This window comes from Sphaerodactylus townsendi, linkage group LG12 (assembly GCF_021028975.2).
Source record: "Sphaerodactylus townsendi isolate TG3544 linkage group LG12, MPM_Stown_v2.3, whole genome shotgun sequence".
Taxonomy (NCBI): Eukaryota; Metazoa; Chordata; class Lepidosauria; order Squamata; family Sphaerodactylidae; genus Sphaerodactylus; species Sphaerodactylus townsendi.
Genome location: NC_059436.1, coordinates 28,265,956 through 28,280,126, shown reverse-complemented (window position 1 = coordinate 28,280,126; position 14,171 = coordinate 28,265,956). Strand labels below are relative to the sequence as shown.

The 14,171-nt window shown below is 45.4% G+C and overlaps 1 protein-coding gene across 1 annotated transcript in view; it reads left to right on the top strand.

The window, feature by feature from the left end:
- The window catches only part of ITPRIPL1 (ITPRIP like 1), a 31,247-nt gene extending 17,076 nt beyond the window's left edge, over nucleotides 1-14,171 (top strand). Inside the window, exon 3 of the mRNA XM_048512121.1 lies at nucleotides 12,555-14,171. Within this exon, the coding sequence (XP_048368078.1) occupies nucleotides 12,585-14,171 (1,587 nt within the window). The 5' untranslated portion in view covers nucleotides 12,555-12,584. The remainder of the gene's footprint in view (nucleotides 1-12,554) is intronic.

Genomic DNA, 14,171 nt, shown 5'->3' with positions numbered 1-14,171 from the left:
ACCCTTTTGGCACCAACTGTTGCAGTATTTACAGTTCTCCAGTTAGAGTTTCATTCATCTTTGTGGTTTGCCCTTGGAACTACTTCACAGAAGAATATAAGGCCAGCATTGCTGGATCAGAACAAAGTGGCTGACTAAGTCCAGCAGCTTGTGTCTCACTGCAGTTGGCCAAATGCCTCCGGGGATGCTAATAAACGGAGCAAGAAAGCACTATCTAGATCAGGGGTGTCAAACCCATTTGTTCTGAGGTCAGATATGACATCAGTGTGACTTAGTTGGGCTTGGCTGGGGCGGGGGGGGGCAGGGGCTGCCTTAGCTGGCCCCAGAACAGCACTGGTGTGTGTGTGCCTGGACTGGTGAGCCTGTAGCAGGATGGGGTGGCTGCCTTGAGGGGGCTTATCAGACCCAAGAGCCTGCTGAGGCAACCCCCCCTTGCTCTCGATCTGGCCTGGCAAGCCTCACCAGGCTAGATTGGAAAAGGGGGGGGGTGTTGCCTCAGGTGGCTCACAGGCCTGATAAGCTCCCTCAAGGTGCCATATCCAGCCCTCGGGCCACATATTTGACACCCTTGATCTAGATAAATGTATTCTGTCTTTAAACATGGGGGTCTCACTGAGCTATCACGGCCAATAGCCGTCAGTGAATCTCATTCTTCATGGAAGAGTCTATTTGTTATTTTAAAGCTGTTTAAACTAGTGAATATCACCATGTCTTGCAACAGGGAATTCTGGAAATTAATTATGCACATAGTGAACGCATATTTTCTATTGTCTGACCTATTGTGGCAACTTCCCTGGGTTCTAAAGTTAAAGGAAATCTCTCTCTCTCTCTCTCTCTCACACACACACGCACACACACACACGCCCGCCCGCACGCACGCGCACCCCCCCCCCATTTTGATTCTAAATTCAAAAACCACAAATGCTTTAACACACTTTCATGGAGTGGATGCTCCAATCCTTGGTCTAACTCAATGGCCTTGCACATAGAAAGTCACAGGACCACCCCCAGGCACTTCCAGAGGAAGGATCTCAGAAAGCTTGTCTTGGAGATGTACATTCACAATAAAAGTGACGCCAAAGTATGTGCAATTCCAGCTGCTGGCACTTGTCTTTTATCACTCTCTACTCACCCACTGTTGACTTCAGTGAATAAAGAAAATAAAGAATACTTGTACATGCAGCTGCCTCATGGGACATATTAGTCCCCTGGGGAGGCAGAAGCCCCTCTCCCCCCTACGCTATGGTCCCAGTATGAGCCAGGCCCTGTGGCACTTATAAGCGGAGTTATCCTCAGGAACTTGCAGCTGCAGTATTGCTTGCAAGTTCCGATAGCGAACTCAAGTAAATCGTAGGGAGTAGTTTGGTCCTCAGTTTAGATTCTATATTTATTTCCTCCCTTCATCTACAGTCCACCTTTCTCAATGAGGCTCCAGGCAGTTTACATAACTAAAAACAACGCAACAAAAACACAATCAACAGCAAACAAAACTGGGTAGAGAGCAGTGGTACTAAATATAATTCATACAATATGACAGTAAATGCATACAAATAATGCAAGAACAATGCAATAGTGTCTTGTGTACAGGGAATAATGCAATGAAAATTGCTTACATTTCACAGACATTAATGTAAACATTATTCCCTATTATAAGAATGCCCTCCTGAACAACTCCATTTTACACACTCCTTTTAATTTCCAGAGTTTCTGTGTTTACATCACTCTGCAAAAAGCTACACTGATACACTATATAAATAATAATAATATCTGGAAAAAGATGTTAACACATCATACATTTTATCATGCTTTGACCCCCTTCCCTTCGCAACATTGAGTAGTGGAGTGTGGACTGCAGGAGCCAAAGACACAGTGGATGTCAATCTGCCCTTCTTTAAAACACACCTCCACATAAACCCTGGCCTTTTCTGCACATGCAGAATAATGCACTTTCAATCCACTTTCACAATTGTTTGCAAGTGGATTTTGCTATTTTGCACAGTAAAATCCAGCTGCAAAGTGCCCTGAAAGTGGATTGAAAGTGCATTATTCTGCATGTGCGGAAGGGCCCAAAGGCAGGTGGGCTGGAATCCAGCACAGGCATTCTGTCTCTTTTGTCCCAGCTAGGCATTCTCTGCATTGTTAAGTGACACTGGCTAGCTGTTTGTGATGGAAGGAGACGCCGGCTCTCAGCTGGCTAATTAGGCCTTGAAAGATGGGTCGGGATAGCTGCTTCTGCACCATCACAAGAAGAAGGTCAGGTTTCCACGTTGCTTTTCAGCTGACTGATTGAAAAGGGTGATAAGTTCCTCTCCTCTTCTTTCATCCTAGCTTTTCAGACAGACTGGCTTCTGTGAGACAGTTGGGAATAGCGGCAGCTGGAGTTGCCAACTCCAGGCTGGTAAATTTTTGGAGCGGAACCTGTAGGGGGCAGGGATTGAGGAAGGGAGAGATGTCAGCAACAGGGGTTCTAGGAAATACCTGGAATTTTGGTGAAGTCGGGCCTGAGAAGGAACTTCAGTGGGATATAATGTGATGGAGTCCATCTTCCAAAGTTGCCATTTTCTCCAGGGGAACAGTTCTCTGTTGCATGGAAATCAGTTGTGATACTGAGAGATCTCCAGCCATCACGTGGAGATTAGCAACCGTAGTCATCGGCATATAACGATATCAAGTCCACCCTCCAAAGGAGCCATTTTCTCAAGGAGAACTGATCTCTGTCATCTGGAAAACACTTGTAGTTCCAGGAGATCTCCAAAGTTTGAATTAGGATTGCCGACCTGCAGATTTCCTGCTATTACAGTTGAATTCCAGTTAACAGAGTCCAGTTCATCTGGAGAAAATGGCCACTTTGGAAGGTGGTCTCTATGGCATTATATACCTCATTGAAGTTCCTCCCCTCCTCAAACCTCAGGTGCCACCCCTAAAATCTCCTGGAATTTTTCAACCTTGGTAACCCTAGTGTAAATGCTTGAAATCATATATTTCTGATAACGCATGGGCATTTCCTTGATTTCCCCTTCATCTTTCTTGTTTCATCTGTCTTCAAATGGATGGATGAAGTTCACCTTCCAGTAGAGTGGGATGTAGATAATTCTTAAAGATCATTCTTATTTGTATAGTTTGCTTATTTATACTGCCAGACCAGTATGGTCGCCATCCTCAAGGTGGGGCCTGGATTTCTCCCAAAGTTTACATCTTATCTTCAGACTACAGAGGTTAGTTCTCATGGAGGAAATGGCATCTTCAGTGGGAAGACTCTATGGAGTTGCATCTCCCATCCCCAAAGTCTGCCCTCTCCAGCCTCTGTCTCCAAAATGTCAGGAGTTTCCCAATCTGAAGTTGGCAGCCCTAGGCAGCCATGTTTTAATGTGCTGAACAACATCCTACATTGTGTGTGTAAATGCCGTCAAATTGTTTCCAACTCTTTAGTGTTGGTTTTATTATCTGAATCTTAGTGATCCTTTCTTCCATTCGTTTTGGTCATCTTGGGCGACACCTGGGCCAACAGGCAAATATTGCCTTCACTGTAGTGGATTCCTGTCCTGTTTTTCTCTCAGTTCCTCAGGAGAGAGTTATTCTTCTCCAGTTTCCCTCTCCCTTCTGTCTTTCCGTTTCCTCAGAATTCTCGGCGCATTGAAGACATTCTGCCCCACAGGCTCTGAACTGTCCCAGCGGCTTCTGGTCACACATCCTACCTCCTTTCCCCTCCACCCAACAGCTGTGTTAAAGCAGAGTTAAGACAGGCTAGAATTTTCAGACAGCTGTGGCAGCTGGGAGGCCAACCTGCTGGGCAGCATTTCACCCCTTAGCAAAAATGGCTCCAGTCCAGATCTGAATTTCAAATGTCTTTTTCCTGAAGTAGAGGCAAAAGCAGCTCAAGATAGCTTTTGGCACTAAAATCTCTGAGGAGTAAAAGGCTGATGTTTCCTCTCTTCCTTCTTTATAAGGCAATCACAAAAGGCAGATCTGCACACACAAAAAGCCCCCTGTTTAAAATAATCACAGAAGAAAAAGTATCATATAGTTAGTTGAATCTTCAGATACAGCTTTGCTGCCGCAGTGAGAAGTAGTGTGTAAAGCAATGTTAAACTTTTTGAAATGAGACCCACTTCTTAACTATTCTGTCTTTCAGATGCCACAAATGCAGAGCCATGGACCACTGGCAATGGCCACCCAGAATGTAATGAGCATAGGTATGCCCATCATCTCCTGCACTGCAGGAGCCTATCTGGCGATAAATGCAGCTACAGGGTGAAAGAGGGAAGGAACGTGATCGTTCTTTCCCTTCTTCTCCCCTTTCCATCACTGGGGGTGGGTGAAGTCAAGAGCCCCCTCATCCAGTGGGGGTTTGTGCCTCATGATGATCCACCTGTGAGATACAGTCTGCATCAATAGCCATAGTTTGACAATTAATACATTCCCAGGGAAGATAGACTGTGAAAGAACAAATCTTCTTGGGTGTGATGCACTAAAGTGCTCCACACTTTCTAGCCCTCACTGCCCCTCAGCCTTCGTCCTGCCTTTCCTGTCCCTCCACCCTGTCCTGCTTTGGTTAAGTGAAACACAAACACGACAACCATTTTAATGGAAGGCTATTTGGAGCCAGACTGGGCTTTCTGCCACCTTGACCTTCTGGACAGGCTAAATTTGTTCTTCTGCAAACAAGTCACTTTATTTATAACTGTGATGACAAGTCTTTGAGGCAGCAAGTGTCTCTGGTCCAGTGGAAATATGCCTGCTCTCCCGCCCCAGAACTTAAAGAGTACTGATTGGGTCCAAAGGTAATGAACTATGATGGACAGTAATCTCAGCTAAGGAGGCTTGGATTAACTAGCTGTCATTACTGGGAGAGCCTTGTAACTCAAGCCAGCCACTGGCTTGATTTATGAGGGGATACGGAATCGCTGAATCCTCAACACTGCTCAGCACAGCAGGGAGGCAGAGCATTGGTTTCAGCATAAATAAACCCCAAAAGGTTATTCAACAGCCCGCAATTGCATGGAACCTTGATATTTCTCTGCCACAGCCTGTAAATATACCAGCTGTTGTCATGTTGCACCTTCCTGGCATACCTGGGAAGCATATCTCCACCCCACCCCACCCCGCATCCCTGATTGGGATGTGCTCCCAGCAAAGAAGGTAGCCAGCTGGAATGAAAGAGCACTCTCTGTACATTCAATAACCTTCCCAGGGCAGGGTCTTGGGTACTGTGGGAAAGGATTGAGAATACAGGAAGGGATTTTTTTGGTAGGGTGGTAGGTTGGAGACCCAATTCTACTTCAGTCCAAGCCAAAACAAATGTGAGAAGGACAGACATGTAAAGAAAGGAAGTCGAAAGGCATACAAAGGCTAATTTCTGCTGGGAAGGAACTGTACATGAGGCCAGGCGTATTTTTCATATTTTTATTTGCTGAAAATTTTGCTGTGTTTGGGGTGCCTTTAGGTCTGTGTGATTCAAGTCAAATGCTACTGGGTGTTTCCCAAAGGCCTGGGAGCTAGCTACTGTATTACTGACACCTGGTTTAACATTAGTGTAAATCCACAGTAACGCCATTAAAGTTGCTAAAATGACTCTGAAGTCAAGTCAACACATGGCATACGCTGAGTTTTCCACCGTGCGCCGTCCTTTTCACCCGTCTTCCTCTGACCCCGTCTTCGTTCTCTGAGAGTTCTTATGAGGCGTCACATTGCAGTGTATAAAGGGGCGATTATGGAGATGACATGAGGGGATTAGGCAGCAAGGATGGACACAACAGGATGCAAATGGAGCCACAACTCAAACATTATCCCCCAAGAAGCTTGGGGGGGGGGGGAACAGCTCAGTTAGCCATGGCATAGTTGTTCCACCTGTCTTTCCACTGAGCACTAGAAAGTTTACAAGACCATTCTGGAAAACAATGCCCTTCTGTCCTTAGAAATATCCAAAACACCCCCCCCCCTAAAAAAAAAACCCTTAAAAGTACAAGTTTTAAACTAGAGCAACTTCAGGATCAGCCAAAGGGGGTAACAAAGATAATTTCAAGAAAAAAAACCTGGAAGACTTAACCTGGTACAGGAAGGAGAGAAATGATAATGCTAAAATGGATCTTCCTAGGAGCAAAAATAAGGTGCCTTTAATTGTTTTTTCTTAAAACTGTACAAAACCAACAGTTTTGCAGGGATAGGCAGGTTTGCTTTAAACGCCGACTGCCCCAGGTTAAATCTCCAGGATCTAAAGAGATCTGCCTGAATCTCCACAGAGCTGTTACTAGTCAGAGTAAGTATGTTCATGCTGTCAAACTGCATCCAACTTATAGGCGCACACCCCAACAGCAGTTACTGAGTCAGGCACTGGGCTGAATTCCAGCAATTCCCTAGAAGAAAACAATCTGAAATATTTCTAATTTAACATTTGCAAACAAATCAATTACTGGTAAGTGGAGTGCTCGATTTGAGAATCAACAGGTGTTATGAGCAAGGTGAATCCCAATTTGTAAGCTAGTTTGGGACAATATTGTTCAATACGTAATAGATACTAGAATCAGCAGACTAAAAACCATACAACACGCTTACAATTACCCGATAGTTATAACATACCTAAATTCAACCAAGACAAGTTGAAAAGTCAGAAAAAGGGGAAACGGTCAAAGATTGTAACCCGGTCACCTCACTCGTATGCCTGGTGGAACAGCTCTGTCTAATAGGCCCTGTGGAACTGCATCAGATTCTGCAGGGCCCTGATCACAATAGACAGATTTTTCCACCAGGTCAGGGCAGCCGTGGCCCTGGTCAAGGCAAGCCGGACTTCCCTGGGGCCAGGGACCAGAAGTAGATTCTCGCTCAATGATCAAAATGTTATTCAAGGGACAAAATGGGAAATTGTCCTTTAAATACATTGGCCTGAGACCGTTCAGGGCTTTGTACTCCATATGTAGCCATTGCAGGTGGCAGAGCACAAGTTGAATGCGTGCCTGCCACGAGCCTCCAGTGAGAACCTCACTGCTTCATTCTGGACCAGTTGGAGTTTCCAGAGCAGTCTAAGTAGAGTGAGTTATAGTAATTCAGCCTAGAGGTGACCATTGCACAGATCACTGTGGCTAAGTCAGTTTGGGACAGATAGGGTGCCAGTTGCTTCACCTGATTAAGATGTTAAAACACCATGCAAGCGCCATAATTCACCTGAGCCTCTATCCCCAAGGAGGCATCAAGGAATACACCCAGACTTCTGATGGTCAGCGAAACCACCAGATACATCCATCAAGAGTTGGCAACTGGCACTCTCCCACCTGCCCCATTTGGCTCAACCACAGGGCCTTCACCTTCACTGGATTTAATTTGAGCCATCTCTCTTTCATCCATTCCATTACAACCCCCAAGCAGCTGGCCAGAACATTTGGGGCAGTGTCCAGATGACCATACATTATCAGATATAACTGGGTGTCATCTGCATATTGATGGCATCCCAGTCCAAATAGTGTTTATTTCTCTAAGGCTCCCAATAACAGGCTGTCTGCACCATAACCTTGGGGTCAGCTTATCTTCACTTCAATGCCTCCTCCTCCTCCCGAACAAAGGTGTTGCAGAAAAGGTTTAATCTCTCATGCAGGGGCAAGGCAGAGGTGGTGGTGAGGAAACTCTCGCCATGGAGATTCTTCATAATGACATTGAGTTCCTCTGATAGCTTTTATTCTGTCAGACACTTTAAGACACTCTTCTCTTTTATCTCAGCAGCATGGAAACCAGGAGGAATTGAAGAGAGATCTGTGCCATCTTTTTTGAGCAAGTCAGCCATACTGGTAGCAAGTCCAGTTTAGGGCAACTTCAAAAACAGATAAAGCACATATGTTATCTGAGTGAGCCTGGGGTATGTGCATCCTCAAATGCTTGCGTAACTGGCATCAGACACCAGCATCTGTGTGCAGAAATTCAAATGGGGCTTATGCACATACTCCTAGATCCCATTTTAGGTTATATGCATGGCTGGAAGAATCCAAGGTTCACTACTAACTGCTATTAAATGGGTACCTAAGTTGCTGGTCTCAGTGAAATGCTTAAAATTGTGTTGCATTCTTATGGAGTTAAAGGAGACTGTGGAATGACTAAGCTGGAAGAGATGAAAAAAAGATTAGTTTGCTCTCCTGTCACATACTAGTTCCCCAGAGGCCAACCCAAAGAGTCTGGACCACAGTTCCCCATAAACCGAGCAGGTATTCCAAGTGGCAAAATGCAAGGATGTTTAGTGCAGGATCCCTAGTCTAGTCGAGCTTGTATGTACTTTAAGAATTATGAAAATGGGGAGGGGTTGTCACCACAAAATGAACACCATGTTGGGCAAGCCAAAAACATCTTCCTATGATGGAAACAACTAGGGTTGCAAACCTCCAGGTGAAACCTGGAAATCTCCCGGAATTACAACTGATCTCCAAATGATAGAGATCAGTTCCCCCCAGAAAACGGGCACCAGGTGCACTCTGACTTTATATTGACTCCTCAGGCTTCACCTCTATAAATTTCCTTAAATTTCCCAATCAGGAACTGGAAACCTTTCAGCTATTTCTTGATCGGTTCTCCTTGCAGAAACAATAATGATGTCTCCTGGGATCCTCTGAAGTACCTCCTTTCCCAGCGAGGTGGAGGAGGAAAGATAGGACTGGTCTGTTGCCTTGGGGAACAAGATGCTTCAGGATCAGAACGGTGCCAGGAAACCTGTTTGTAGGAACCATTTGCCAAATAATTCCCAGCCAACCCTTAGTGTTATAACCAGTCAGAAACTAAATAAAAATTGGAATGAACTGTACCTCTCTAAATCCCCTGCTTAAGGAGTGGGGCTCTGGTGTAGTTAGGCCCTGCTTTTGGATATGAAAGGATTCATTCGGAGCTTGTACTTTTCCCGAGAGTCAGAGTTCTGCAATACTTGGCTATGACTCTTCCCTTGTTAATTGTTTCCCAAGCCCACTGAAAGCCATTCTCTTCTGGATCTGGCTTAGTATGTTGCTTGTCGCAATGGATGGCAGGATGATCGTAGTGGTTTAAAATAGGTTTATTAACAGCTAGCAATAGACCTATTAGAACAGTTAAACAGCTAGCCAGAAGCTCTCAGTTTTCTCTCCCCCAGGTCTCAGTTCGAACTGCTTTTCCCAGATCTCCTAACTCCACCAATTAATTCAAACACTTAGGCACACGTACCCACATTGCTGAGCTCACAGACAGACTAGACTAGAGCATGCCAGTATCCTTTAAAATTTCTTTGGTCTTGCTAGCTCTGAACATTTTGATGTCACAATCGCAAGTATGACACATTTGTATGTACTCTCTCTTCCTCTGAGGTTTAAGCATTTCTTCATTGATCTCAACATGTTGAGCTATTTCCTGTAAGTCTGAAGAAATATCTTGTTATGTAGGCACTTCGTTGCGTTTAATGGTTTGAAAAACAAAGTAACTTTGTTTAAGTCAAATTAAGTCAAGTCAACAGATAATTATTTCTGGCTTTGACATTATGATGGGAAAATTTTCCCCTGCTTAACTTCAGTGTGTCCTGCAGCTCCTAAAAATACAGGACAAAGTCTAATTTTTTTAAAAAAAAAACCCCAAAACTAAAAATTTAACATCCTGAAAATGCGTGGGCCTTTTGCCTCTTGCCATTACTGGACTGTTCCATTTTGAGGGCTGTTCAGTGGTTTATGTATATGCATTTACGTGTTTCTGTGTTTAATCATGACAGATTTGTACACAGCCAGATGTCTGAGTCCTTTTTACAAACTGCTATATTTGTGGAGATGTACAAAATCTGTATAAAACAATTCAAAATATTTTTCCGTTACAGACTGTAAAATATCAGAGGGTGAAAAGTCAGGAGAGGGGGCAATAATCAGATTATTAAAATAAGCAACAGGGTCTTATGTAATATTACTATATCTATATGGAGAGCTCCTTCCCCTCTGAAGACCATCTGGTGGCTTTAGACCTTCCTTCCAGGAACAATGGCAGCACTGAAATAGGAATGGACTGGGAGGATTAAAGGAAGGCAAATCATTACAGATAATTTCTACCAGAGAAGAATGACATTTCCCTATGACAAAATGATCTTTCAACTTTCTTTATATTTGATTTGATTTTGTGCCCCACCCAGCCCGGCCAAGGCCAGGCTCAGGGCGGCTAACACACATGTTGAAGTTACATTCTAAAAACATTACATAGATAAGCTTATAGTTAAAACATATTAAAAACATTCAATACATTATAATTTCTCAGATGGCTATTTAACAAACATCACCCACATATCAAATCCACTCTCACTTCAACTTGCAGATCTATGGACAAGAGAAGAGGGGGTGTAGTCTCAGGGATCAGTGTGACAAAGTTTGGACCAAGGAGCTTCAGAAAGTCTGGAGAAACTTGGTTTTACAGGCTCTGTGGAATTGGTTTATATCCCTCGGAGCCCTGATCTGGCTTAGCATGAAAAAGGGCTGAAAAAAGTCTAGTCTCTGGTGGAAGTCAGCTGAATGGAGCAGCAGTGGCATAGTGGTTAAGAGCAGGTGTACTCTAATCTGGAGGAACTGGGTTTGATTCGCTGCTCTGCCACCTGAGCCGTGGAGGCTTATCTGGGGAATTCAGATTAGCCTGTACACTCCCACACATGCCAGCCAGCTGGGTGACCTTGGGCTAGTCACAGTTCTTCTGAGCTCTCTCAGCCCCACCTACCTCACAGGGTGTTTGTTGTGAGGCGGGAAGGGCAAGGAGATTGTAAGCCCCTTTGAGTCTCCTCTAGGAGAAAAAGGGGGGGATATAAATCCAACTTTTCTTCTTCTTTTGCCGGTTACTTTTTAAGCCCATAGCCAGCCACAGCTCAAGTGGCAGAGCAGGGAATCAAACCCAGTTCTCCAGATTAAAGTGCACCTACTCTTAACCACTATACCACACTTGCTCTAAGAGAGACTAAGGCTGGGTCTTCCTCTCATAAGGACAGCTGTGACTTTGGGACAAATATGACTTCACAGACACTCAAGTAGTAATAATGGAAAAGGCTGATGCTGTGGTCAGTAGCAGTCAGCAAGATTAGAGGAAGTCAACACCACTTGGAAAGGCTCAGGCTTTTAAAAAGCAAAAGTTACTTAGGATCTTGTGCTGTGCCTGCAGGGAGGTGATGCGTAGACCTGCCTGGTGTAGGGTGTACAACCTCAGAGTGCCTCTGAAGATAGGTATGGAAGTGGTGGAGAAATTAAGCCTATGAAGCTTTCCTGTCATAGGTATAATACAAAAGGAGACAGTATCTCCACGTGCATCTTGTGACAGGAAAAGGCACACAAGCAAAGCCAGGAAAAAATGGGATTCCTCTTGATTAAAGCTAGCATAGTTAAGAGTGTAAGACTCCGACCAAAAGAGCTGAGGTTCAAAGCTTTGCTCAGTTATGAAACTCCCAGAGTGTGACTTCATGCATGGCACTCTTTCATAGCCTGGCTTACCTTTCAGGGTGCTTGTGCGGATAAAACGGAGGAGTAGACTACTATGCAAATGTAGTGAAAGGGCTTTCATTCCAATGGGTAAATGCAGCAGGAGGCTTTCTACCCTGCAATCTTTATTTGTTTATTTTTCTTTGCAAGGTTTGCTGCTGATGTTTAAGGGTTGATGTTTGTTTTTTATCCCACCCACCCCCCAGAACTATATTGCTTTATTTGTCTATGGTTTTCTAAGGTACCTGTAATTGTGACTGTCATGCCAGAAACTAATTTTAAATTAACTGTACACGACTCTTATTTCCTAATCCAAGGTGTGTTGTAGCACTGTTATATTCTTTGACTTTTTTGTTTAAGAAGAAAAACAGAAAGGGAGGGAAGCGTGAAGAGATTGATGACATGCATGGGAAGACAGAGATTTGCTGAACACACTGGAGGGGAGCAGGGTCCCGATCACTGGCCTGCCAGGGCCATGCATGCTGTCAAATGCCACCAATGCATGTTAGGGGCACCTTTGGCCAAACATGCAGATTTGGGAGGCTGTTGAGTATAATCCTGATCTTCCAACTGTGACTTTGGGTCAGATGTGACTACCAAACATAGGCCGTTTCCGCACGGGCATTAAATGGCGGCCCGAAGCCGGCGTTTTCCCAGAGCGCTGGGAAGCGCTCTTTTTGGGGAAATGCCGCTGTGAAGCCGCTGCCGAGCGAATGGCAGCAGCTTCACGACGCCTCCCCCACCCGGCACTTACCTTGTCCCTGGGCCTCAGGCGTGTTGCCGAGGCCTGGGGACACGCCTCTGCCCTCTAACGCCATGGAGCAGCGCTGAACCAGGGCGGAGGTCCCCAGGCCTCGGCAACGCTGAGGCCTGACATGCTGGTCGGTTGCGCTTCGCTTCATGTATACTGTTAGCCGCAGGACCGTCCGTGCGGACGGTCCCAGCGTTGTGGGGTCAGCATTGGAAACACCGACCCGGCCACTTCCGCCTTCGTGCGGAAACGGCCATAGGGAAAAAACTGCAAATAAGGTATATAACTCATAAAGATGTTCCTGGGTAAAGAACTTTAATTTCTTTCTGCAATGAATTTATTCAGCCTTGTCTATTGTCTTCCTTCACCCTCAGGTTGAATAGTTTCTCTGGAAACAAGTCAGTATGGTCCTGGGTCCTCTCATCTTCCTGGCTGCGCTAGCTCTTGTCCACCACCCTCTGATGGTCAGTGATCCCCCGGATTTGGCCACACAGATCCGGCTCCAGGACCACGAGAAGCGGATGAAACAGGAAATGGATCTCCTGCAGACAGAGTTCAACCAGAAAGGGCTTGGCTGGAACCCACTGCAGACTCCACAGGACTGGATGACAGCTGACCAGCCTATAAATGGTGAAAGCTGGGATGCGTTGCCTTATGTGATCCTTCTGTTTTTCTTTGTGTGCTGCTTATACACCTTGGGAAAGGAACCCAGTGACGACTCCAGTACTGATACCTCCAGCAGTACCACCAACGAAGATGATGAGGACACTGACGTGGAACCTGAGACATATGAAAACAGTCAGAAAGTTCTAGAAGATTTCTATGATTGCCACATAGGTTTGGACACCGGGGACCTAACCAATATGTGCGAGTTTGTTGAGTCCTTTGTGAATAACCTTCTGGAGGCCAGCAAGAATGCCCTTCCCTATCAGAACTCCCTTCCTCTGTTGGATAACTGTATCGGAGTGGACAGTGCCTTTGAAGGATGGCACACACAAGAGTCCAAGCCATTCACTGTACTGGTGCCAGTAGTGCCACCTAAGGGACACTTGTTCCATCTGGAAACAAGTGATTGCGAGGGCACCACAAGCAAACACGGACACATCTTGGTGGAGATGGAGTGTATGTGCAAGAGAGAGAGGCTGCTAGGGGATGCGGTGTGCTTCCTTCATCGTCCTGAGGAAAAGCTGAGTGAAGGAAAGCAAGGTGCCTTCCTCATGCACATTTTGTGCACTAGCTCCCATTTAGATGTGGATAAAACCATCCACTGGTTCCAAAATCTTGTGGGAAAGGCCTGGAAAAATATCCAACACAAGTATAACCTTGATCTTCTGCCTGTGCCTTCCAACACATCCTGCAAGCTGAAACTGCCATTTAGGTCTGGAAGGACAATCTCTGTTGACATCGTACTTGGAGTCCAACAAGACAGCTTTGTCTTCCTGGCCTCTCAGAGTGCTGAGATGGACCATTCAGCTGGTACAGTTTGGCAGAGGACCTTTGCAGTTCAGGAGCTGCTCTTTTTCAAATGGGTGAGCCAGCGAGCCCCAGAGGACAGCTGCCACTTGAAATGCATGCAAATCCTCATTATTCTGAAAGAGGCCACTGAATCGGACAAAAAAACCCCTGTGCTTACCAACTATCATTACAAGACTTGCCTGATGCATCTCCTGCTCTTATGGCCACTGTCAGACTGGGCCCCTGAAAATATTGCACAAAGGCTGCAGGACATCCTCTTGTTCATGAGCGATGCCTTGCAGGACAAATGTCTTCACCACTTCCTGATTGGAAACATCTCCTTGCCCATTAAGATTCCTATGCCCAAGACCCTTCGCACTGCTGCTCCTGTCAATCTTTTCAAGCACTTGGCTCAGGACCCCAACCTTCATGCTGAGGCAATGAGGGAGTTTGTAGCAGTCGTAGAGCAAGTGAGGGCTCTGATGACAGACAGTGAAGGGCAACTCCATACTGGTGAAGAATGCAACCCAGATTAG